A 27,384-nucleotide genomic window follows, 5' to 3' on the forward strand; every position below is an offset into this window, starting at 1 on the left:
CAGTCAGGCCGGTGCATCACCTTCATCAACATTGTGTTTGTTAACCCTACAACCCGGGAGAGGCACAGGTTACATTCATTTTCTTTTAATTGTAGTACTGGAGTGTGACCCCAATGGCCTCACACAAGCAACACCCTGGAGGTCTCCATTGACCTACATAATAACCTAGCACATTTTTACTTTTTATTCTGGAGACAAGGTCGCACTAATTAGTCCAGGCTAGCCTTAAGCTCACTCTATAGCCGAGGCTAGCCTTGGCCTTGAGTGCTTCCTGGCTCAGCCTCAGGGTATAGCATATGACACAGCATAGAGAGGGTTACAGACCTGCATCACAAGACCCTGAAGTTCCAAGTTTCCAAGTTATGGGCTCTGTCCTTCATGCCACAAGAGACTGGAGCGTTAAGGAACCTCTTTACTGCACAAAGCATTTTAAAAAGATAGTCAAGTAGCCTCAGAAACACAACTAGCTCCATTCAGATTGCTCAAATTCCTTTTCTCTCTCTCTCTCTCTCTCTCTCTCTCCTTTCCTTTTGAGACAGGTTCTTGCTGTGTGGCTTCTGCCATCCTGGAACTCACTCTGTAAACCAGGCTGGCCTCAGACTCAGAGATCCACCTGTCTCTGCCTCCTGGGTGCTGGGATTATAGTCATATGACACCATGAGTGGCTTTCGGATTCCATTTTATAGATTCACTGCCCTTAAATAATATACAAATTAATCAAATAAATGCAACATCTATGCTTTAGGACCAAGACGCTAAGCTCCACAAAGCTTGCTCATTTCTGAGGCTAGTAGCCTTCTCATTTTAGACGAACAAAATCAGGGATTAAAATAATGGAGTTGGTCAGAAGCAAGATAGATAGACTGAGATTAAAATAGCCACTGTAGGGGCTGTGGGCCCTGGAAACATGAAACCTTAGTTTCATCTGTAAAACAGGAAGGCTGACAGGATCCGGGGACTGAATGAGGGGTGAAACATGATAGCTACTTCAGAGCAACAGGAATCTCTTTTCAAGTCAGCCTCCATATTGGCTAATTTGTTGACTTTCAGATTCCAGATTTATTTAGTCAATACATCTCACCTTTCCCAGGAAAATGACAAAGTTTCCAAAGCTGTTAGCAGACATGAGATGACTTGAATTCTTGGATATGATTGCGTGCGCGTCTTTTGCTGATGTACAAAAATCCGTCCCGTTAATGGCAACTGCGGTGTACGCATCCTAGAACAGAAGGCAGCGGTTACAAATGCGGTGGTTCATGTCCTTTTAAGGCAGTAGAATGACAGTACAGAGTCTATGACTGTAGACCTAGTGTCTCCACCCAAAACAAACAAGCTGGATCCGTTTCTGATCATAGTCAAATACATTTCCATATCGTTCGGAAAATGGAAAAGGACCTCACATCAATGCTGCACGTTAAATGTCCCACCGTGCACATGGAAAGAATGGATAGGTATGGGTTTTTTAAATTTTTTTAACACAGTAGAGTAAGAGGGCAGGAAAAAGAGTTCGGGTACCAAGAAGAGAGCAGACCCTAGTGACTTGTGAGCTGAACCCAAGGCTGCAGCCTGTATGGAGTTAGTGAGGGCTTCTGGGATGGGGATCCCCTGGGCCTGAGAGGTAGTTTTGATTGTTTCTAGAGAACTACATTTCCTGTACAAATTAGGACTCATAATTTGAGATCAGCCAACCACTTGGAAAAGCACTTAAAAAATAACCTACTATGTGCCCAAGATAGTTGAATATCTGGGGTCTGGGCAAGAACAAGACAAAAATCATTCTACCAGAGGATAGGGGATCCCCACAACAACTGTACTGACAGAAGCGGGCTCCCCAGAGCAAGACAGAGCCAGGAAGATGCATAACAACCAGAACTCTGCCCAGGACAGTGGGGAAGATGGCTAAGAGACATACTGAAGGCACTCAGAGGAAATGGGACACAGGCCAGAGGGAACAGCGGGGTGATGTGGAAAAAGAAGAGACAGATAGGGAAACTGAATAGAAATGAAAAAACAACATCAACAACAAAGCCCACACATTTTAAAGATTATATATTTGGCTTTTGCCTTTAAATAAGCATTTTATGTTGTTACATAGCTTCTAAAATTTTAATTTCTAGTAACTCAGTTTTATGGGGAATGTTTTTTACATATGCTCAAGAAGATATACTTTGTTTTTGTTTTTCGAGACAGGGTTTCTCTATGTAGCCCTGGCTGTCCTGGAACTCACTTTGTAGACCAGGCTGGCCTCGAACTTAGAAATCAGCCTGCCTCTGCCTCCCAAGTGCTGGGATTAAAGGTGCATGCCACCACCGCCCGGCTGGAACATGTACTTTGAATTTAGCCAAGAACTCAAGATGTAAAACACACCTACTGCCTATTTAAAATATTCTGATATAAATATGTATGGAATGTCTTAATCTCATGATTTTAGATACTTTTAAGATTAGATTTCCAAAAAAAATAATATTTCTAAGTCTCTCTCTCTCTCTCTCTCTCTCTCTCTCTCTCTCTCTCTCTCTCTCTGTGTATGTGTGTGTGTGTGTGTATGGTGTGTGTGTTTAGAATGACAGATTTGGTTTTTTGTTTTAGTTTGTTTAAGACAGGGGCTCACATAGTGCAGACTGGCCTCAGACTCTACGGTCAAACATGACCTGGACCTTCTGGTCCTCTTGCGTCTCCCTCTCAAATGCTCAGCTTTTAGGCCTGGGAGTCACACAGAGTTTCTGTGGTGTTGGGAACTGAATTCAGGCCTTCTAACATGCAAGGCCAGCACTCTACTGACTGGTTTCTATCCCCAGCTCAGACTCATTCTCTCAAAGACTGGAAAGTAAGATTAAGGGCACTTTCCCAAAGCCCCCTGATGAGTCAGTAAGACAAAGAATCTTTTCTGTAAACTCCAACTGTCTGGATTTCACATTTCATCGGTTTTCATTAGGCCAAAGCTCAATTTAAAAGCACAGTGGTTACGGGAAGCACAGGCCCTGGAGGCCAGCTGTCTTTGGGCTCAAATCCTGGCTCTTCCACTGAGGAGACACTGGGCATGTGTCAGTGACCAGCCTCTCAGCTCCTTTTCCTTATCCGAACGGGGACAGAGCACCTACTGATGGGAGGTTCAAGGACACGTGCCTGAGGAGCCCAGCATCTGGCAATAGTGCCTGAAGGGCTATCACTCTCACGTAGCTAGAGCTCTTCAAAGATGGCGTTATTCACCACTGGGAGCATGGGTCAGCTCCTTAAGCCTCTGGAGGCCACGGGAAAGACCTGTGTTGTCTTCATCCTCATAGGAATTCAGAAGTGGCCAGCTATGTGTCTCAGACCGGTGCCCAGTGATGGTTGCCATCTTCCTCTCTTTAATCAAGTCCTAACCCAAGCCCACAGGCCAAACTTTCCCTTTCTACTGATTTCTAGTGGACATCCTGATTCATATGGGGACAGGTAGGTTGGTTTTTGTTTTGTTTATGCTTTTTTTTTTTTTTGAGGGAGGGTTTTCTCCCTGAAACCTACTGCCTCACACTCCATCATCACTCATGAGCAACACAAATAGATTTTGTTTCTCTGCTAAGATGATTAAATGGTACGTTTTCATGCGTGTGTCAATTCCACAACTTCCCAGGATGCTCATAACCAATTTATCTTTTCTTTAACATCTCATAACCCACTGAAAGAGAACACTAAAACCACATCGACAGGGAAATTATATATGCCTTCCTGAAGTGACTACAGTAATAGCATTTTACTGTGAGATCCCACCCTCCCTGCTACATCGAGACCTAGATTAATGACTGGCTGAATGAGGGGTGGGGGCGGCATTGCCCGAGATGCAGGATACAGACTAAGCATCCTGCTGTTTCAGTATTAGTGGTCCACACTGATGCTGAGTAGAAGATGTTTCCTTGGCAGGCATCTGGAGGAAGGACTGCATCAGGCTGTCCATAGTATGCACACGTGTCTGACTGACTGCTTTGGCACCATGTGCTAAGGGAACTATAGAGGTTGACATTGTGTGGAAAGGGGTGGCTTGTGATGGAGGCCAGGGAGCAAGCACAATGTGTCACTCATTCAAACAATTAAGGGAGGAACCCTCCCTCGCCCAGCAAGGAAAAGAGGGTAGTGGTTAAACCACACTGAGTTGATGACCATGTAAAATTTACAGGGCGAAGCTGAAATAGGGTCTCATGTACCTGTTCTCAGATTTATCTACACCTACGATGACTTCGAGCTTCTGATCCTCTGTCTATATCCCGGGTGCTGGGATTACTAGCATGGTCTGGATGGGTAAGCACTCTACCAACCAAGCTACCTCTCTAGCCCAGGTCAAAGGATTTAAGATTTGACTTTCTATGCTGTGCTTTAGAAAGGAAAAGAAGAAGTGAAGCCTGTGAAATGAGAGCAGGAGAAGATCACAGAGAGAATTTGTTTTCTGGGGCCTAAAGCACCCAATTTTATTATAAGTTTTCTTTATCACTTAAGATATAACAAAGGTAGTAGTTCTCAATCTGTAGGTCGAAACCCCTTACTGTGAGGATGCGTCAAACGGCCCTTTCACAGGGGTCCTGTATCAGATATCCTGTATCAGATATCCTGCCCATCAGATATTTACATTACAATTCATAACAGTAGCATAATTACAGTTATGAAGTAGCAACAAAGATAATTTTATGGCTGGGGGGTCACCAGCACATGAAGAACTGTATTAAAAGGGTCACAGCATTAGGGAGGTTGAAAACCAGTGTTGTAGGAGGAATAAGCTAGGAATTATGGCTGAAAACCATCACATCAGAACTCTGCACGACATTCCCACACAAGCCATAATGCCCACAGGGCCCTGCTGCACTTAGGGTCAATGTGGTGTGACCACACGTCTACCCAGTGCACTGGCAAAGTGGCAGTGACAAACCAGAGTCTGGCCCAAAGTCAAGAAACTCTCCTCTGAGCACAAATGCCAGGACCAGGAACTGTAATTCTTCCCAAATGCTCTGGCTCCTGAACCCCACCCCCCCACCCCCCCACAGCAGATGTCCTGTGGTATGTCCCAAAACAGCTAGACACAAACCCAAAGGGAGCTTCCTATCTCATATCTGTGGCCTTTAAATGTTTTCTTCTGTAGGCAGGTGTGCAACTTCCAAGTGGAAGTAAATACTGACACAAATACTCACTCAGCACAGACTGTATTCCACATTCTAGACACTTCCTGAACGTGCTGATTCATTTAATCCTCTTAGTCCCCAGCCAGTAAAGTAGCTCAGAGCACCCAGGCACAAAAGCACTAGATGCCATGCAGAGTCACCCACGTGAAACTGAGGTTACATTACTCCTGGGCCTCTGACTCACCCAGATCCATTGGCAGAAAAATATTTACACTGATGTGTGTTTTGGGCATTTCCTTCAAACAGCAGTGTGGTGTGTTGTGAGATCTTTCTTTGTGACCTGGCAGGACAATTCTGTAGAACGATGCTGGGATTGCTGCTTACCTCTCAAAGCCTGCAGGATAACCTCTGCCAGGTCTTGCTCTTCACATGAACCCTGCTTTGGGTTTTGTAAAAAGACACCTGCTAGCTCTAAAGTTTTGCATTAAAGACTATCAAGTTTGCTTGGAGAGATGGTTCAGCAGCTAAGAGGGCTTGCTTGCTACAACAGCATGAGGACCTTGGTTCAAATTCTCAGAACCCACAAAAAACAGCAGAGTGAAGGGGCTGGACAGAGGGGCTCAGTGGTTAAGGAGCATTTACTGGCTGCAGTGAGAGAAGATGCACCTAACCCTCGAGAGACTTGAGGCCACAAGGAGTAGGGAGGTCTGGTGGGGTGGGGGTGGGGCTGGGGGTGGGGCCATCCTCTTGGAGACAGAGTGGGGGGGAGGGAAGGAATGGGATGAGGAACAGTCAGAGGGCAGACGGAGAGGGGGATAACAACTGTAAAAAGAAAATAATGATAATATAATAATAATAATGATGATGATAAGAATAATGATGATAATGATGATAATAATAATACTAAGGAGCATTTACTGTTCTTACAGAGGACCCGAGTGAGTTTGCTTCCTGGCACAAACATGCCATCCTACAACCCTCTGTATCTCCAGTTGCAGGGATCTGATGCTCTCTTCTGACCTCTGCAGGCCCCAGACATGCATGGGGTATATATATGCAGCCAAACATTCAGACACATAAACAAAATAAATACAGTTCTGCCACCCCACCGTGGGAGAAAGCGGCAGAGCCAGGAGGCTCACTGGATCTTGCTGGGTACCAGATTCAGTAAGTGACATTACCCTGTTGGGGGATGGTGGAGAGTGGTATAACAGGAAACCTGATGTCCTTCTCAGGCCTCTTTGAGTGTGTGTGTGTGTGTGTGTGTGTGTGTGTGTACCCATGCACACACATACCTATGTGCACACACACACATGCATGCACACATGTGCACATGGGTTTACGAAGTGATTCACAGTGGACCAGCACCTTCTTCTGATCACATAACTTGGCCTTAACCCAGTAAAATAATCACTGTAGGCACTATTATTCCCATTTAATAAAGAATTTTAATCATCATGCTATTAGGTAACAGAAAAAGTTAGATTAGCTCTTTATCTTGAGAGGGTTCTCCAAGAATATTAACACATAGAAATGTTCCCCCCACCCACCTCCTTAAGTCAAAACTGAAGCTTGCACAGCCTGGTCCTGAGTCCTCTGTCCCCTGAGAGCACCCATCTGTCCTCCCCACAAACTGAACCGGCAGCGTCTTTTGATGGCAGAGCTGTGAACTTGAGCTACTGTTGACTCTTCAAAAAAAGTAAATAGAGTTTTCCTCCATAGAGAAGGTAAGGGATTCGCTCCAAAGCCCTGCCATGAATAGCCGGCTTTATTTCTGGAATGACTTCTCTGAGCTCTGATTTTATTCATTCAAAATAAAGTAAGAACTCCTAAAACAAACTTGAGTAACTAATACACCCTCAGACCTCAGAGAAGCACAGGGGTAGCTGAGTCCACACACATCCAGAGGGCCTTTTAAGGCCCTAGAAAAACTTGCAGGAACTAGTCCAAGCCAGTTTCATCTCTGATTTTATCACAAACACATGGAGAGGAAGTTGAGGCACCCGACAAACATACCCAGGCCTTCCAGGGCCTGGCATTTACCAGCCCCTTCAAGAATTCACTGTTTACCAGGCTGCAAACCACCACCAAAGAGACTGTGAGAGGGGAAGCCTGCCAGCCCTGTCCTCCTCAGGGGTCCTGCCAGGAGGGAGGCCTCCGGTTGGGGATGGAGAGGGGAGGCTGAGCGTCACTCCTGCCAAGAAAGCCAGAAGCAGAGCAGTGCAAGTCTTGTTTGCTTTTCTGAAATTTATTTGCTCTCGGGCTTAATTTTTAGAATGGTCTGATTCTTTCCAAGCTCATCATTGGGGGGAAAAAAATAAGCATCACAGAGACAGAAGAAAGGAAACCACTGATCAGTCTCAAGTAGCCCCTGTGAAGGACACCACCTCCTTTGCCTCCCAGCATTCCTTGGCAAATCTGCACAGTTGAAAGGACAGGCAGTTACACAGAGGAGCCCAAAGGCAACGGAACTGATTTCTACAAGGTTTCTCTATGGAGGTACAAATTTGTGAAGTAAAGAAAGTGACGGTCAACCCCCACTGAAGGAATATTTGAATTTCTCACAAATACTTTCACACACAAGAATTAGCTTTCTAAAACCCCTTTTCTATTAACTTATTTAAATTTTATTTTATTTATTATTACTTTGTGTGTGTGTGTGTGCACGCACACACATGTGGGCGTGCGCATGCGTGCTCGTGCATTCACATGCATCTATACAAGTCCGTGGTACGCGTGTGGAGGTCCAAGGACAACACATGGTAGTCGGTTCTCTCTTCCCACTGTGAATTCCAGGAATGGAACTCAGGTCACCAGGCGTGTGTGTAGCAATCGGTGTTACCCAGCAAGATATCTCACTGGTCCTAAAACCCTTCTTAAATCAATCATAAAAACGGGGACTAGAAAGACTGCTCAGCTGGTCAGGTACTTGTCCTGGAGGCCTGAAGACCTAAGTCAGATCCATAGAACTCAAGTTAAAAATCAAACAAAATGAGCCTGACCTAGAAGCTCGTGCCTTGAACCCCAGCATCTAGAGGCAGAGGTAGGCAGATCTCTGTGAGTTCAAGGCTGCTTGGTCTACTGAGAGAATTCAGGGCCAGCCATGGCTACAGAATGAGACCTTGTTTCAAACAAACAAACAAACAACTTGTGGTGGCACATGAGCTTGGTAGTCCCAGCATTGGGAGGTGGAGCCACGTCGGTCCCTGTGGCTCACTGTCCAGCCAGCCTAGCCTACCCGGTGAGTTCCAGGCCACTGTGAGACCCTGTCTCAAACTAAGGTGGACAGTACCCGAGCGGTAACACAGAAGGTTGTCCTCTGGCCTCACATGCTGTGCACACATGTGTGCTCACACTTTCAACACACATGGATTAAACCGACATGAAAACTGTTGCTTTTAAGTAATATTTTTTTTTTTTAGGTGTATTAGTTTTAGGAGTTTGGGAGAGGGATCAGTTCCCTGGAACTGGAGCTACAGACTGTTGTGAACCACTGTGTGTTGGTGCTCCAACCTGGGTCCTCTGGAAGAACAGCCAGTGCTCTTAACCGCTGAGCCATCTGTCCAGCCCACGAAAACTGTTATGAGGGTTAAAAGACTTATTTTCCCTAGCATTGTGTTTTAACTTTAGGGCATGTTTATTGTGATAATTCTCTTTCTGTCTGGCCTCTCAATTTCATGGTTTTTGAAATTGTTTTGTCTCTGCCAAGGTCACGAACACCTAGAACCTCTTAGATGAGGGCCTCTACTTATGACCTGAACCAGCATGGCCCCAGGTCTGCCATCTCCAACACCCTGCTGCACCTCTCTCCCCCTTCTGTTGCACTGTTCTGCAGAACCCCACAGTTCCTCTGTCAAGATGCCTTTTCTGAGCCCCCCCCCCCTTATTCTGTCTGCAGGAATATTTGCTGAATAAATAAATAAAGATGGTTTGGGCAAAGATTACCTTCCAAATAATATTCCTTCATGCTAAACTTGAATTTGACTTTCGAATACTCCCCATGATGTCCTGCCTCACCCAGAAGGGACAGAGCCTACTTACCATGGACTGAAAATCCTGAAACCATGAGCCAAAATAAAACCTTCCTCCTCCTTAAAGTTGTTTCCCTCTGGTATTTTATCACAGTGCTGAAAAACTGACTCATTCAAATGAAATGATATGACAGTTGTCCTTTTGAAATGGATTATTTAACAGTATATATCTTCTCAAATTTATACTTTCTTTAGCAAATAACAGGATTTCTTTCCTTTTAAAGGCTTTATAATATTTCACACTATTTGTATAATTATTTACTCACCAACCTCATGGACATGAGTTTTAATTTTTATTAAAATAGTTTTAATTTTTATTTCCCTAGATGTAGAGTATGTTTTCATGTGTTTTATTGTCTATTTGTATGGATTCTTTGAACATATGTCTTTTCAAATCCTTTGCCCATTTAAAAAAAAAAATTAAGTTATATGGTTGTCGTTGAGCTGAAGATCTTCATACATTGGTGATATTAGTCTCTTATGACATGTGACTTGTGGCAATATTTTCCCAGTCCAAAAATGGGTCTTTGACTCTGTGGATCACTGCGGATTGTTTCTTAGGAGGCTTGGCCTGTAGCTGGTGATGCTTGGCCATGAAGACATACCTCATCAGGTCTTGAGTTTAAGGTGGACCCTTCCTTTCCTTTGTGTGTGTGTGTGTGTCAAATGAGCAATTGAGGCCAAATCCAATGCCTTCCATACCTTTCCTGTGTTTTCTTCCAGTTTTTTGTTTTGTTTATCACTTTTTAAAAAAATTAATCTACTTTAATTTATGGGTGCTTGGCCTGCATGTAAGAGTTCTACACATATGCACTGCCCAGTGAGGACTAAAGAGTCCAGATCTCTGGATCTGGAATGACAAGTAGTTATCAACTGCCATAAAGGTCCTGGGAATCAAACCTGAGTCCTCTGGAAGAGCAGCCAGTGCTCTTAACCTCTGAACTATCTCTTCAGCCCAGGGATTTATAGTTTTGGTTCTTACTTTCAGGTTTCAGTTCATTATGAGTTGGTGTTTGACTGCTACACAGTGTGTCTTCTACATGTAGATCCCAGATTTCTCAAGCATGTTTATTGGGAAGCCTGCCCTCTCTGTATGATATAATTTGATGTTGCTAGCCATATATGAGTCGATTTTTTTTCTAGCTTCTCTCTTCTGTTGCTAAAGTCTACATATCTAGCTAACATGTCCCTTTGTTTAGGCCAGTACTATAACATCTTAATTGTGATGCCTATTTGTTTTCTTTCTGAACTCCCAACACTTGGCTGCTGGGCTTCTCATTTCAATGTACCCTCTCCACTGGTACATCTACTCAGTAAGCTGTTCTCCTGTCATTCGGTCCTAGATAAGGGCAGCTCTTTTGAGGTAGTACTTTTTTTTTTTTTTTTGCTTGCTTTACAAATTCCCAGCCACTCTTTGTAAATGAAATTGCTGTACAAAGGCAGCATAAACTCAGAGCTGGTGTTGAGACCATATGCACTTCATGGTCATCCTTCAGGCAGAAGACATGTCTGAAGGTCTGGTTGGGTCAAGCTCCCAGATACAGACTAGAATAGGGCACTCTGCAAGACTAGCCGCCTCTTGTTCCTTGGACGTCCCCACCTTTCTTTGCTGTTCCTTTTATGGTGAAAAGCGTGGTGTGGCAAACACCCCAAGAGAACCCTTCTCCACGTTCACACTGGGATGCACCCTGATGAAGTCATTGAGTGCAGCTGTCTCATTCCTCAGCAATCTCACTAAGTCTCTCTTTACCCCACCCCTATGCCAACTGAAGCGTTCTTCTGTAAAAGGCAAAAGAAAGGAGCAGATAAAACCACAACGGCTGTCAAAGGCCGGATCCAACTGCCAAAGCCTTGAGAGACTTCCTAGCCCCACCTACTTAAGACATCTAATGGAACTAAATTTATCCACACCACTCCCTTGTCTACTTTTCAGAGAACTTGTTTCCCAATGTCTAGAGCAGAAGTTCTCAACCTGTGGCTCTCAACCGTCAAATGGGAAGTTGAGCAACCCTTTCACAGTAGGTCGCCTAAGACTCACTAAGAACACTCAGATATTTGTACTGCTACTCACAAGAGTAGCAACATTATAGTTATGAAAATAATTTTGTGGTTGGGGGTCCCCGCAACATGAACTGTATTAAAGGGTCACAGCATTGGGAAGGTTGAGATTCATTGCTCTAGAGAGATGATTCTCTGAGCGGAAGGGCTGCCTGCTGTCTCTGCCAGGTGCATGTGTGTGCCAGTCTCTTTCGCACGCACATTCTCCCTTCTCTCCTCCCTACAGGACTCAGGCTCTACCCGTCTCCCTAAGGAGCTAAGTGTGGGTGTAGAATAACCAATTCAAGATTACCCTCAGCTTGCCTACAAAGAAATGAGATTCAACTATGGTTATTTTATCTGGCTTTGACAATTACTAGGGGGTAACCCCTAATCTACTCTTCTAACTGCTGGCCTGGCTACTTCTCCTCATGGCGGCTTCCTCCTCTCACCTCTCCTTCTCCCTATCCTGTGGACCATAGCTGCAAAAGGGGAGGAAGAAGCCATCATGAGAGGAGATGGACCATGAACACGTAGCCAGGGGAAACAGCAAGTATCTGGGGTACACAGTTGGGGTGGTAGCCAGACCAGCAGTTAGAAGAGTAGATTATGGGTTACCCCTCAGTAATTGTCAAACCCAAATAAAATAACCATGGTCTGAGTCTCATTCCTTTGTAAGCTAATCGGGGACAAGTTTAAATTGGCTGTATGTATCACATGAGGGCAAAGAGAGAATCCATCTACCGCTTTTACTAGCTTTCCCCCTTCTCTCAGCTTTTAACCCTGCAATGTGGAAAGAGCAGGGAAGAGCTTCCCAACAGGGTCTGAGTGCCTTGGAGCAGAAGGTGTGTGGTCAGGTCTTTCTCCACCTGCAGAAGAAAACCCCACTGTGCTATGGGACAAAGGACCAGAGGTTGGTGGGATCTGACCAGTGGTTTAGGTTTCCTTTGTCTTAACAAAACAAACCAACCAACCAAACAAACAAGCGTAAGAGCATTTCATGACTACCTCTAGGGCTTTCATTTATCTAGGAAGGAGGAAGCTGCAGAGATGTGTTCTTTTGGAAGAGCTGGTAACCTACTGTTCACAAATCTGGGCACATCAGACCATATGCCACGGCTTTGTAAAAGAATTCCATTTCCTAGAGAGGGCCCAAGGATTCCTGAAGACAGATTTTTTTTCCCCAAGGGCAACCTGTGCTAACTGATGCCTGGGAATACCTGAAACCTTGGATAAAAACCCTCTGTTAGCGTTCTAAGCTCTGCCCCACAGTTACCTGGCAATAGCCAGGTAGGCCTGACCCACCATAAAAGGGGTTGCTTGCCCCCTCCTTGCTCTCTTACTCCTCTCTTGCTCTTGCTCCTCCCTTCCTGCTCCTGCCCTCCCCCTCCCCCCACCCCCCCCCTTGGGAGCCGACTTTAGTAGAAAGCGGCTTTCTACACAACTTTGCAGCCATCTGGAACCATATACCCTGATGAAAGACTTGGTTGTCAAAAGCCTATAACAGCTGAAGCACACCCTGATAAATATATTGTTTATCCCACATAGCTTGTTTTGCTGTTTAGTGACCTCAGCTGTATGGTGCACGTGGTAAAGTGTTTTCACCTGTGTTCTCCTGCTTGTGTATATAAATACCTCAGAATTCCCTTCAGTAGAAGAGACTTGAGAAAATAGAAGAGAGACTTGGTAGGAGAGAGAGACTCAATAAAGGAGACTTGGAAAGAGACTTGATCACACCCTGACTTGTCTCCATTCTTCGTGTCTCTTGCCCCAAGAGCCCCACTCTCTCTCTTGACCAGAGCACTTAGCCCCAAACCGTTGAGACAGAGTAAAAGCCGCAACATTTGTGGCGTCCAACGTCGGGCTCCAGTAAGCGGGATACAGTGGAAGACACCCTGCGCTGGAGAACCAGTCGACTGACGGAGCTGGCTGAATTCGGAAGTGAAACAAAGGTGATTGCATAGCAACAAAAACGGGGCAAGAAATAAGTAAGCAGAAACAGATGAAAAAGGTTTTAAAGATGCAAGGAGTAAATTGCAGGCTGCTCTGAGTCAAGAGAGCCAAACAGATAAATAGATAAAGGTTATAGTAACGAAAATGGGGCAAGAAATAAGTGAGTAAAAACAGATGAAAAAGGCTTTAAAGACGTGAGGAATAAATAGAAGGCTGCTCTAGACAGAGAGCTAAGCAGAATGATAATGTTAATTGATTTAACTTTCAAAATGGGTGTGATTTTGAGTTATATAGTTATAGTTTTCTGGATAAAAACTCAATGTAAAGGTTTTTCTGGTTACTGGCTTAAGGAAAGGCTAATTTGGAAAAAAAAGGTTTTTCTATGAGTTTTCTGATGAGGTCATTATGGTAGTAGTTATGTCTTCCAGAATTATATGGATCAGACATGACAGAGGTAGGCCTCCAGAACACTAGATTCCAGAGAATCAAACAAAATATCCTGATACTAAAATTTGTTTTGAGATTTGTATATTGCAGAATACACAGCTTTGGAGAATGAATCTTATCACCTGCATGTTCACTGATGCCCTGGACTTCCAGCTGGATGCAGTTAAGACAGACTTCAGATGCTTATCAATTTACCCTTCCCCTCATTCCTCTTCTAAAAGTCAACGCCCATGTTCAGCTTGAAAAAGTTAATGAAGAGGCGGCACCCCAATTCCCTGGACTTGGGGACTGAGGTGGTTAATATTAGGCTGTCTTTATATGTATAATTGTTACTAAGCTGATGCAAAATTCAAGGATTTCATTGGTATAAATTTGTGGGTACAAGGCTTAGACCTTCTACTTCTCCAACAGGGGAAGTTGTGTGTTGCCTTAAAGAGTGTTGCTTTTATATCAACGGTTTAGATATTAAGTCTCTTGTCTCTCGGGTTCATGCTGTTCAACAAACTGATGGCTTTGGTACGGCAACAGATAACAAATGAAACCCATACAGGTCCGCTATTACAGGCTGGAAGTAGGGGACTCTGAAACCTCTGTCATCAAGATTGACAGGGATTAACCCCTAATTTACGTGCTAAGCCGGATAGCCAATGACGGTTAAGAGAGCATATCGAGACCCTTGCCCCTAAAATAAGGGAGGCCTCACCATCTTAAGTGAGGCTGGGGTCCTTTGTTCCAACCTAGGACAGGCACGGTTTCCATAAGTTTTCCCAGCCTTCCCTTTTGAAAAAAAATTTAAAAAGGGGGACCTGTTGGGAGCCGACTTTAGTAGAAAGCGGCTAGATCAACTTTGCAGCCATCTGGAACCATATACCCTGATGAAAGACTTGGTTGTCAAAAGCCTATAACAGCTGAAGCACACTCTGATAAATATATTGTTTATCCCACAGAGCTTGTTTTGCTGTTTAGTGACCTGAGCTGTATGGTGCACGTGGTAAAGTGTTTTCACCTGTGTTCTCCTGCTTGTGTATATAAATACCTCAGAATTCCCTTCAATAGAAGAGACTTGAGAAAATAGAAGAGAGACTTGGTAGGAGAGAGAGACTCAATAAGAGAGACTTGATGAGAGAGACTTGCCCCAAAGCATTGAGGCAGAGTACGGGCTGCAACACCCCCCCATTCCCCTACCCCCCATGTGCTCATGGCTGGCCTCTACTACCCTACTCCTCTTACCCTACTCTACTTCTTCCCCCCCCGCCCCCCGCCTTTCTCTGCCTCTACTAACCTCTTAACTCTCCTCCACATGCCCTTAATAAACTCTGTTCTATACTATTATGTGTGGCTGGTCTCTGGGGGCTGGGGGGGGGGGAAGGGATGCCTCAGCATGGGCCCATGGAGGCACCCCCTCCATCCATACCTGACTATACCTCCATAGAACACATGCCTCCACTCCTTATCTTTTTATAAACACATCACCCCCAAATGGTGATTCACCTTCCTGCACAACCAGAACTCAAAGTCAGACCTGATACACCGCTGAGTTTTGGTCTTTGATTCACAGTCCTGTTCAAAGATGAAACTCAGGTGGTGGGATTCTAGCACAGATTACTGACAGCCAGATCACAACTTTTATTTCTTAATCACTATGACTCACTCCCTCTCTCATTCATTCATTCTTAGAAGTGTGTTCTCTAGCTGTGGGCAAACCACTTTTTTCTCAATGTCTAGGACAGAAATAACTGAGGAGAGAGAGTCAAGAAATGTACCCACAGTGGGTGCCTTGCTTGTAAGGACTTTGGAGGAGTCTCAAGGAGACTCTGACAGTAGCTTTTTTTTTCCCCCCCAAGAAAAAGACCCAACGTGGAGATAGTATGGAGAAATCTTCTTCCTATGAAAAAGATTAGACTTGTGGTAGGAGCTACTTAATTGTTTAATTCCGTTTCTCAAGCTAAATGGATTTGGGAGACAACAACGGTAATCTCTTCTTTGCATTTGTTTAGTATTGTTGGAATGTAGGCCATTCCTCTTGCATTCTGAGCATCTTCCCCCCCACCTATGAACACAGAGGATGCTCTGTTCACAAAGCTGCTGGGGGGGGGGGGTGCGGCAAGCATGTAGGAGATCGGTATGGTATATAGCTGTAAGATCTTCCATATCCAGCAGTGTCACAGCGTGTCCTTATTCCATGAGGAAATTGGTAACTTCAGTGGTAATCTTCACAGATCATCGATTAAACCCAAGGATTCCCATCTGCTACTCCCAGCATTTCTAAGGCATGCTCTGACGGGAAGGTAAGAACATAAGTTGTCGGCTTTGTGTTTTACATGAAGCTCAGAACTGTGAAGTGCATCTCACGATTAAGAAATGATAGGGTGATGGTTTTTAGACTTGTGTTTCTAGAAGCAATCCTAGTTACATTTGCTAGGCCATGTCACCAGCGTTCCTGATGAAAAATGGAGGACATGAAGGCTTGATGGAGAAGAGACGGGGTCAGACAAGCCTGTCTCCTAGAACTGATGGGCTGGCTGGGCTTATTTTCTCAATTGACTGATGTAGTCGTACTCTGTGTCCTGATTTCAGTCTACTTTGGGTTGTGAGAAGCAAAAGCGCTACTCTGAACAATCTGCTCTCCCTAGGAGTGAAGAATACAGGTGGTAGTGCCTGGGGCTGGGGCTGAGAAAAACAGCTTAGGTGACTCTTCCCCCCCCCCCCCCATGGGTACTGATATCCCTCAACTGAGAGGATTAGATGAATAATCTCATGAACTCAGCAGTCTTCCAAGTACCAAGAGCTCACAATCAGGAGCTCACACAGTCAGCCATGCGCTGGCGATGGATGGTAACGTTAATGTCTTCTGTTTTATCTCTATGCCAGCCATAGAGCTAAGAGGATGACAAAAGGGCTTTCATCATCCTTCATAACCCTGGGAAACAGGCACTTCAACTATCAACTTCTCTGGCACACCGACTTCCTGTATTTGGTGACTTGGTGAGTAACTAAATCCTCTCTCTCCTCCACTGAACAGCAAAACCAGGTAAATCTGGGACTTGTATTTTCACTAGTCCTCTGAGGGCATTCCTTCCACAGGCTGTGTCCTCAGACTCCTGGCCCCTTAGCCATCAGGAGATACCTTCTCTTTGTTATAGCAAAGAACATTTATGAAACATGTAAGGAGAGGCAGTTGGCACACTTAAGTATTGGTGTTATTAGCTTACTTAATCATCCTTCCTGACCATGAGGTAGTCATTGAGGCTTTTGTTTTATATTTGAGGAAACAGAAGCTAACGAGGTGAAGGGTCCCATAGTATATGACTCAGATCCAGATCCTCAAACAGAATTCTTATTCTAGTCCATTGCTGGGGAAATGGAAATGTGGATTTAGATCCCAAGAGGGTTAGGGCTCTAGGAAGAGAGAAAGCTGGTAGACAAGGACAATTGTCTTCTAGAGGGATGGAGGGGAGTGGGTAGGAGAGCCTTGGAGCAGGAAGCTGGGAGTCTCATCCTATCATTATGGGGAGATCCTGGCCCTCCGAGGGCCCAAACATTCCTACCCTTCTGCCCAGCAGCGCATGTTGTCCATGTGAAGAGTCAGTCTGCATATAGTTTGGCTCAACTCACACTGGATAATGGGACACACTTACCTTCCTCTTAGTGAAGTACAGAAAGCAGAAGACACAGGATAGAGATGATAGTACTCTGCTCACCTTGTACCTTTGGATGAGGCACCAAGCCCTCTGGCCTACAGGTTTTGCTACATTCAGGTGTTTCCTGATGTCTGAAGGGCTGGGGCTTGGAGGACCTAGCCTGTGGAAGGAATTTCCCAGGACAAGTTTAATCCTGTATTTGAATCATGAAGCCAATATCACCCAGATTCTCCTGTTGTTTTTTGTTTGTTTGTCTGTTTTTTGTTTGTTTGTTTGTTTGTTTGATGGATGGTCAAGAATCTCCTTTCAGAGAATATATCATTTCTCCTTGGGGAAGAGGCAGACTTCAAGAGTCAGTGTGTGGGGGATGGGGGGAATGGGGATATGGGGAGCAGAGCACAGGCTTGCTCAGCCCTTTCCTGACTCTCTTGGAGGTGCGTGTCCTGCTGTTACAGAAACTGCACCCTCATCTCCAGCTTCCACTCTCTGGGTAAGACCTGTGAGAGAGTGGCTTGGTCCCTCTAATGAAGGGTGAACCATTGACAAGCAGCTTATGGGATGCATTTTCCCATAAACCAACTGATCTGGTGTTTGAGTCAATATTTTCAGGCTCCACTCTTGTGTCTCTCACCAGTTTTGAACTTTGACAAGGAAGGCCTATTGTGGTTTTCCGAAGCTCAAGAGGCAACTCTCACTTTCCTTTTGTCTAAGGCCTTAGAGTTTAAATGTTATCATCTGTTCAGAAGAGAATAACAGTGCACCCCCTCAAGGGCTGACGGCTGAGGAGGCCCACTGTAGTTAATACAGGTGATGTTAAGAGTGCTCAGCCTAGCATCTGTGAGGACCCAATACACCGCAGGCAGCCTTGTCTCTGGGGGTAGCACAGTGGGGAGGAAATCAGAGTCATCTATGCTGAATACAGTCACTTCCCAGCAGAGGTACCTGCTTTACCAGGTACCCCTGTATCACCCTTCCCCACTTGATAGTGATGTAATCCTTCATTTAATAAACTCCAATTATTTTTTCCTCAAAGTAGAATCTCAAGTCAGGAAGGACCTCAGAGTCTTGTTCAAAGGGGCAGCTGCTCCCTGAGCCTTTCCCCCCAGGACTGAGGGTGAACCAAGGTCCATTTAGAGAAGAGCACCCTAGGGCCTCACCCTCTCATGCCCTGACAGTTGCAGTGTGCTCACAGCAGGTGGGAGCTGAGCCTGGGATGGGAACACAAAGTCGTCCCCGCCCCCAGCTCCTGAGGTGCACACCGGGAAAGGGCAAGGATTCAGCTCCTTTTCTTCCAGACAGTCTGGGGCCTCTGACAAAGAGGAGCCTTAATTCCTTTCTATCTAAAGCAGGAGTAATAGCATTTGCCACGAGACAGCTGCAAGCAGGGGATTATCAGTCTATCTACAAACCTTCATGTGAACTGTCAATATGGTCACACATGTGCATTCCCCTCTAGATCGAGCACACAGGAGGCTCTCACAACAGCTGGCTGCCCAGGGATAGCTCTGAGCCAGCCAGCAGGGCAAGCAGGAGGCCTGAGCCACCTCCACCTTAGAAAGAAAGGCCGCCAGGATGCTCTATGACCAGAGTTAGGGCCACATTGGTGGCTAAAAAACCTTTCTCTTAGGTGTCTTTCCATCCTTCACAGAATCTAGCTAGAGCTGTTTCCCACTGTTCATGGCATCCTTCCCCTAAGATGTGCAGGCTGCTCTGGAAAAGGGGGAGAAGTGTCAATGGAGATCTGCCACCCCTGGCTTGTGATGAACCAAAACCCGCCATGGAGAAGTCACGGAATAGTGCTGCCCTTCATGGATGGAGAGAAAGGTGGGCAATGAGGAAGAACTACTGCACGGCCGGCCGGGGACAGAGGCCTTAGAGTTTACAAAGTCAAGTTGACTACAAAAGCTTGGACATGACTGGCAGGCAGGGGGGGAGGGAGGAGTGCATAGGAGGAGGGAGGGGAGATGAACCTATTTCCCAGGAGCAGCAAGCTCTACTCTGCACTCAAATGAATGGTACTGTCTGAACCTTTCTGACAAACCTGCTTGTTGCTCAGGAAAGGCAGAGCCGCCCGGGCTTTCATGCAAATGCCGGGGAAGCAACAATCTCTGCACTGGCTTAGCTCGCATCCAGATGGCAAAGGGAAGGAGGCTGCACGCCCGTATGTCAGTGCACCTGTCCCCTCCTCAGGGAGACACACCTGTCTTCGTGTGTAAATGAGATAGGTGTAGTGCCGGGCACAATAGTACTTGTCCAATTCTAAGGCTGCCCACAATGGCCATTGTCTGTCCAGAGTCCCACTGTCCGTCACATATGCTGTTGTTCATAGCCGAGCAGCACTCCTGGCAGAAACCCTCTAAGTGGATGCAGAGAGATGGCTCTGTTTTGTTCTCAAATATGCTAGAAAGCCCAACCCCCAAGATTCCAAATGGCCAGCACAAAGATCTTCATGAATCCAGGGTCAGCCTTGCCATGGATTAAGAAGCATTTGGGGAGGTGGGGGGGGGGGGAAAGACCGTGTCGGTTTGGAACACAGGAAAACAGTTCCTAATTCTGGTTCACAGGCACATGACAGAGTCGGGTGGTATCTGCATGCCTCTGTGCTGAGCTAGGTACCCCACCAAGGGTCAGGAGGCTCTCTATGGATGTAGGAGTTACTTAAACCAACTCTTTCAACCCACAGAATCTCCTGAGGTTGCGTGGCCAGCTCAAGTTACACAAAGCAAGAAGGGGCAGAGGCAGACAGCTGCAAGACAGAGCAAGCCTAGGAGGCTGCCATTTGTTGGGAGATTCCCCCAGGAGACTGGTTGTTTCTAAATGGTTTTGGCATCACCCGGAAACTCACTTCCTACACCCACTCCCACTTCTTCGGGAAGGAAAAAAATAGAAGAGGAAAACTGCTTAAAACGACAACAAGTAAAAATAAAAAATAAGAGAACCAAACACTCAACAAAGTCTGTCCGGAATGATGTCTTTCCCAATTTGTACCATTCCCAACTCTCTGCCAACCTAGGGTCCCAGACTTAGATAGTTGCCAGGCACCACCTGGATAGTTAGATACAATACAAGACTAGAGAATACAAAGTCTAAGGAAACAAAGTAACACACTAGTTGTAGTTCATAAAAAAACAAAAACCAACAACAGAAAACTTCACATATTTTAGCAATCGTGGGATTTACTTTACTGATTGGTTGAAAAAAACCTTCCTTGTATACGAGAATAAAAATCTAATGGAATTTTGTAATTTTCCTCTAAAATTTGAAAAAAAAATTCTAACATGTTTTCAAATCAATATAGGCACATCTGTGGGGGTGCTGCCCCCCCCACAGGATATTTGTACTTAAAGGGGCACTGATCCAAATAAAGCCACCATCAGGAGGGGGGGCAGATGCTCCCCATGTGAGCGGGAAGGCGTTCTCATGACATCGGGGGAGGACAGTAAGAAACACAGAAGACAGGCTTTCTGGCTCAGTAGATAGCAGCCTGGGTCCCTGGGGAAGACTTCAGCTGGGTTCCTGAAAGGTGTTGGTAAGGAGCAGGGAGCCTCTGGGTTTTGCTGCCATCTAGACTGAGATGACCCAGCCTCTGGGATCAGAAGCCTGAACCACACTGACTTACCCGAGAAGGACAGGAGGGGAAGCGGACCACCCAGGGAAGGCTTCCCTGGCCTAAAACTGCTGGATACATAGTCGAAGTTTCTGGTGGCCCTATACACCTTTTGTCCTCTCCTAGTCTGCAACCCTACCCCAACCCCAACCCCCAGTAAGCTAGCCTGTCTGGATTGGAAAGCAGCTGGGAATCGTTCCAGTGCTGGTTCTGAGACTGTGGCTACAAAAGCCTCCCAGCAGTAAATCTTGGATGTAGAGGCCAAGTGACTCCTACTTCTGACATTGACCATGGGCCTTATTCAAGCCTCAGTCTCCTGGCCTGTAAGTTGGAGATACTACTACATCAATTACACCAATCGGGATCAGTGGGCAGTCGGTGCCAATAGCCCTCAGCCAACGTTACCGGTGATATCCACAGAATTATCAAGCCACCCTTTTCTGAGCATCTACCTTTTTTTTTTTTTTTTTTTTTTTTTAAATTTCTTACTGTTACATACATGTCTCATGCATGTGTTTTTTTCTGCTACATACACAGCTCAGATCCCCATGTCCCCTTCCCCTATTATGCCCAGGCTCAAATGGTTGCACACAACATAAATGAATAAATAATCTTTGCACAAATGAATGTGTGGGGTGACACAATTGCCTTACACATGTTTGGTATTTAGGAAACAGAGAGATGTAAATAACAAATGATGAGGCTTGGCAATTTATTCCCCAACTATGAATGAAGCACCATGCAGCCTTAGGCTGGGTGTCTACAAAAGGCAGAAGCTGCTACCTGCCCCAAGCCTGGGTCTTAATGAAGATGGATGAGGCTTTTAGGGAGCAGTGATGAGTCACAGTGGCCTCAGAGCTGCAGGGAGAGAATCTGGGTGCTGACTAGGACAGACAGACGCATTTGATCCTCTTCCAGCTTCCCCAGCCTCCTTCCCATCAAGCAGAGTAAAGAAAACTGGCTTTGGCTGTTTCTATATCTGATTTCCAGGCATAGAGAAGCTCTCCCCACCCCCGCAATAACCTAGCCCAATGGGATTAGATTATTTCACAGTCTAATGTAAATTCATTTCTTCACTTTGAACTCACTTTCCTCTGTGATGGCCAGAGGAGACTGACAGCTGTGCTGACTATCACTTTATCACCATTATCTCCTGACTCCCCGCTCCCCCTCCTCCCTCTCTTCTCACTCTTGTGTGACTCAGACTAGCCTTGAACTTTCTAAGTAGCTGAGTCTAGTCTTGAATCCCCCAATCCTCCCACCTCTGTCTCTGAAGTGCTGGGATTACGGGGGCGTACACACTACCTGGTGTACGCTGTGCTGAGACTAGGATGTGTATGCTAGGTTAGCCCTTTACCAGCTCAGCCTCATCTGTGCCCATTCTTCTTCTTGGTAGATTAAGAGCTCTGTGTCATAGTGAAGAATCCCATATATATGTGTGTGTGTGTGTATATATATATATATATATATATATATATATATATATATCTTCTTTTTACTTTTTAATAAGAAAGACTGCCCTTTCCCATTAACTATGGCAGCGTCTGTATTACTCATCCACTGTTCTGGTTTTTCCCTCTACAGCTCTCTGTCTCCCTGTGCCATGACGGCTAGTCTTTATTATCAGTCTTCCTTCTTAAGCATTTACTTCACTTTCAGAAAGTCATTTAGATCAGGTCCTTCCAAACCCTCCTCTCCCATCAACACTGGCATCCGTGTCTTTCCTTTCGGTTCCATCCCTCCCCCTTCAATCTTCTTCCCCAGCCTCCTGCTCCCAGCAGGTCTGACGCAATGAGGCCACGGACAGTCAGTGGAGGCCTTGCTTAAGCCACAGACCCCTAGGTGAGAATCCGGAGCCACTCCCACTTGTCCCACTGACTCAGAGTTGGAGTGTGACCAGCTCACTCTTATTCCCCGGGGCAATCACTCCCACTGCAGGGCTGGCGCAAGGATGTCTTATCTTATTTCAATGCGCCAACGCATCTCCAAACCTTTAAGCCATCAGCTGGTGTCCAGACTCATCCACACAGCTTGGAGGAGAAACGCCTGGCATTTTAGTCCTTGAGTGTATCCACCAGGCATGGCTTGACTTGCTATTTGCCCCACCTCTTCAAAAACGCCACATTGTCTTATTGTGTTTTATATATAGTGGCTTGTGGTATTTAGATCCAAATGCGTTCTAAAATGTACACCCAGATTCAGACTTAAAAATAGAACAAGGCTTTTATAAAAGAATGCTACACTTTCCCTGTATAATGAAAGGCGTTCTAAAGACCACTTATAAGACATCAAACATAGATGGCCTAATTAGCCCCTTTACTTCTGGTGGAGCATCTGTTTAGGAAGATGGGCCATAATAAGAATGGCTTTTCTAAGTGAGATTTCTGTGTACACGTAAATTATAAAGCAGCCCTGCTGCCTTACAAAAGACACTGCTTTGTGTAAATGTGACTAAGGGTTATTAAACATTCCTGAATGAGCTACAGGAAAATAAAAACATCTATTTAAGTCTCCATCAATTTAAAAGATTTTTTTTTTTTAAAGAGAATATCTGAAGCTTGGAAGGGAAGGGCTGGTGAATGGCAGAGGAAACTGGGAAGCTGTTCTCCTCGTTCAGAAGAAACATGGCTCCCGAGACACTGACATTTGCTCTCACGTGACAGACATTCTTTATGCTCAAATGTCAAAAGAAAAAAAAAAAGAAGAAGAAAGTAATTTGTTCAGAATTTGATCAGCTGTTGTAATAGCCTACACTTCCAAGGTAAGGGGCTCCATAAACTACGGCCCCAGGAAGGGAGTGTAATCAGTCTAACAGATCCCACCCTGCTTTCCTCAGGCTGGAGTTAAGAATGGCATCTACAACATTAAAATGAGTGGTTGGGCTGGAGCGATGGCTCAGCCATTAAAAACTAGGCTCAAAACCCAAACTATAAAATGAGTAGAAAAGACAAAAGAGAAAATATTTCTTGACATGTGAAATTACACAATGTTTGGATTTCAGAGTCTATCAATAAAGTTTTATTGAAACACAGTCATGTACACTTCTTCACATTTTGTCTGTGACTAAATGATAGCAGCATTAAGTGGACTTGCACACTGCATGACTGAAAAGTTGAAATCATTACACAACCCACCCTGAAACATTAGCTGATCTAAGCAAAAGAAGCCATCTTCAGACCCCACCCCCACCCCCACACTCTCACATCCCCCCCCCCAAAGGAAAGGCACATACCTGGTTGAGATGGTACAGATATCTGGGGGGACACCAAAGCCCACAGTAGCTGCATCTGAATTCACCGCTTGACCAAGCACTGTGCTGCTGAGATCAGAAGGTCCAAGCCACAAAGACGCATAGAGAAATAACAAAGAGAGAGTAAGCAGCTTGACTCTGATGGGAGGGCCGTTTCCATGTGTGGGTCTATGTATGGGTGAATGCATGCATGTATGTATGTATGTATGTATGTGTGTGGTATGGGTGGTAGAGTGCAGGGTGGGGAGGTATGGGTGTGGGGTACAGGGTTGGGGGAATGGGTGTTGGGATGCAGGTGAGATGGGGTGGAGTAGGGGATTCCTGGAGCATTTCTCACTCTTAGGCAAGCAATTGGACTAATTGCTATCACTGCAGGTAAGCTAACCTTTATCCGTGGCCTTGGGTGTGGTTCAATCAACCTCCCCAGAAAGGGAAACAGATTAACTGGTATTTAACAACAAAAGAAATTCTTACTTATTCTTACTTTCTCTTTTCTCTTCATCTGCCTCTAAATGTTTCAAATGGCATACACAGTGTGTGTGTGTGTGTGAAGGATGGGGTTTCTGATAGCCTAAACTGGCCTTAAATTTACTATGTAGCTCAGGCTAGTCTTGAACTCCTCCTGTGTCTCCTGCTTCTGCCTCCCAAATGCAGGTATTTTAGGTGTGGACCACAATGCCTGGCTACATTATTTTATTTCTATTTTTGAGATAAAGCTGTTATATAGCCCAGACCAGTCCTGAGCTCTCAGTTCTTCTGCTTAGCCTCCAGAGGACTGAGGCCGAAAGCACATGCCTCTCCACGCCTTGAACACTTTGATTTTTGAATTCAAACTTTGCAAATTATTTGCCACCGACAAGAAATCCAAATCATATGCAGTAGATACTAGTCATGTGCCCACACAAATAATCATGTTTAATATTGGGAAGAAAACCCATTGTGAAATTTTTAGACTGCATTACAGATTCAATCAGTCTTCTGAAATCTAATTTGAGTGTGTAACTTGAGAGTGAATTAGTTAGGGAAGGGGTGGCTCACTAAGTTCTACCTACTACCTATTGTATAAAAAAATCTTAGGCTTGAGAGCTGGCTCAGGAGACAAAGGCGCTCAACACCATGCATCAGTTGAATTCCCAGGACCCACAGCTCCTTTCCCCAGATGATGGATAGATAGATAGATAGATAGATAGATAGATAGATAGATAGATAGATAGATAGATGATTGGATTTTTGAATATGTAAAAATTAAAACTGAATGAACTAGTTAGGCAAGGGTTGGTTGCCATGTCTCACCTACCACCCAGAGTTAAAACAAAATACCTGAAACAGATAACAATTCTCAACTAGCCTACTCAGTCTTATAGACATTTTTTTTTTATCCCAGTGTTAATACAATTGGATGAAACTTGAGGTGGACAGATTTTAGCTCGACAGCAACTGTGAATGAGACTATTTGACATAGGAGAGATCACAGGTGAGGCTGTGAGTGATGCTGATAGCTGATACTGTAGACAACAGGGCAGAGCCTGAAGGATGCTATGACGTCCTATGAGTGGTCATATTTTACCTCAGTGACTTTACTGCATGGGTGTTTGACTGCCTAGCACACTTTGGAGTCTGGGAAGTGATGAATAACCCTTTAGACCCTGGTCAGTGAGACCTCTGTCTCCCACAGATTTCTCTTTGGGTTTATGGAAGTTATTTTCCCAAAGGGCTTAAGAAGCCTTGCTTAGTAAGGGACAGCAAACTCTCAGCTGTTTATTTATTTATGATTACCAATTACTAATTCACATGTTAAATAAATGAACACATGCATTATTAAATATATGTATTAGTGGTCAATATATTAGTACATATACATGTTATAAATATATATTAATAAAATCTATATTTAGCTGTGTGCTACATCTGTACAAAATACTTACCTGACAATAAGTATATTTAAGATAAAAATAAAATGTGATTCTGTTTGCTGAGGCTGGAGAGATGGCTCAGTGGTTAAGAACACTGGGTGCTCTTGCAGAGGACCCAGGTTTGATTCCCAGCACCCACATGGTGGCTCAGAACCATCTGTAACTTCAGTTTCAGAGGATCTGATGCTGTTCTGGCACATATACTCAAGCAGGCTCACACACATAAGTAAAATAAATAAACCTTAGGAAAGAAGAGGGGGAGGGAGGAAGGAAGGAAGGAAGGAAGGAAGGAAGGAAGGAAGGAAGGAAGGGAGGGAGGGAGGGAGGGAGGGAGGGAGGAAGGGAGGGAGGGAGGGGGAAAAAGGGAGGGAGGAAGGAAGGAAAGAAGGAAGGAAGGAAGGAAGGAAGGAAGGAAGGAAGGAAGGAAGGAAGGAAGGAAGGACGGACCTCTCTTTTAGGTTTGCAAAGACTGCAGTACTTAGATTTGCACTGGGCCAGGCAGAGCTGTGTCTTTAAGTCTCCAAAATGCAGCCAGGCAAGGCTTGACTAGGATCCACAGGAAAACATTTCATAGTCAGCTGCTCAACACAGTAAGGTAAGGAAGCCACTGTGCAGTTCAACTCATTGTTCCTAATTGATAAGCTAGGCTGAAATCCTGATTGTGGACTTTAAGGTATTGTCAATTTAGATTTCTGTTTTTTTTTTTTAAACCAACACAATTAATTGTGAACAAGGTGACCCAGCACACAGCTTCCCCATTTATTAAGGTCCTGTAACTAAACCCAGAGGGCTGGAAACCAGGTAGGTTGGTGAAATTCAGAGCAGGTCACAAACCCCCAAGGTGGGAACAGAGGCGGAGAAGGATTAGCATTGTGTGAGTACAGGAAAGTTGGGGAAAGTCCAAGCCTCCCTTGTGTGGCAGCTTAGAGACGCCATGAGAACAGCTGTTTTCCTGGTGTTCTGGTTTCCCCTGGCTTTCATACCTAAATGCGCATGGAAACAAAACCCGAGGAGGAGAAAACGCAGAGCACAAAAGCTCCGCAGTTTTCTGTCCTTTGAGCCGAAATGTAGGTCAGCTTGTTCATTTCTCACTCTCAAGTGTGTGTGAGCGTGGACACACGCGCACAAGTGTGCACAAGACTGTGTGCTGCACTTGTGAGAACACACACACACACACACACACACACACACACACACACACTCTTCTCTCCTGGCTCACACCAATCATGTCCCATGGCACCCACTGGAAGCACAGCAGGCGGGGTGTATGTCGGCATCAAAACAGAGCAACTATTATTCCTACTTCATAAGGCATCTTACTTAAAAACAAGCACTCGAAAGAGACACAACCATTAGCTGAAATTGCTCAAACAGGATTCAAGCATTTGCTCAGCGTTTTCATTAGAAGGACTCCAGCT

General features: G+C 45.1%; 1 protein-coding gene and 1 long non-coding RNA gene across 3 annotated transcripts in view; one reads left to right on the forward strand and one right to left on the reverse strand.

Annotated features, from left to right (window-relative positions):
- Slc44a3 (solute carrier family 44 member 3) overlaps positions 1-27,384 on the reverse strand; it is a 74,487-nt gene that overhangs the window by 3,994 nt on the left and 43,109 nt on the right. The window contains exons 12-13 of one of the 2 annotated variants that reach the window (XM_034499350.2): positions 24,036-24,119; positions 1,082-1,219 (exon numbers count right to left, since the gene is read on the reverse strand). In XM_034499350.2, the coding sequence (XP_034355241.2) occupies positions 1,082-1,219; positions 24,036-24,119 (222 nt within the window). Of the gene's footprint in view, positions 1-1,081; positions 1,220-24,035; positions 24,123-27,384 lie in introns of both variants that reach the window. The other variant, XM_034499348.2, reaches the window with a different exon arrangement.
- On the forward strand, positions 16,310-20,139 carry LOC117706520 (uncharacterized). Its single transcript, XR_004606582.2, has 3 exons — positions 16,310-16,540; positions 18,845-19,020; positions 19,880-20,139. It is a non-coding gene; the product is annotated as an uncharacterized LOC117706520 (long non-coding RNA).

The sequence above is a fragment of the Arvicanthis niloticus genome, chromosome 4 (assembly GCF_011762505.2).
Source record: "Arvicanthis niloticus isolate mArvNil1 chromosome 4, mArvNil1.pat.X, whole genome shotgun sequence".
Lineage (NCBI taxonomy): Eukaryota > Metazoa > Chordata > Mammalia > Rodentia > Muridae > Arvicanthis > Arvicanthis niloticus.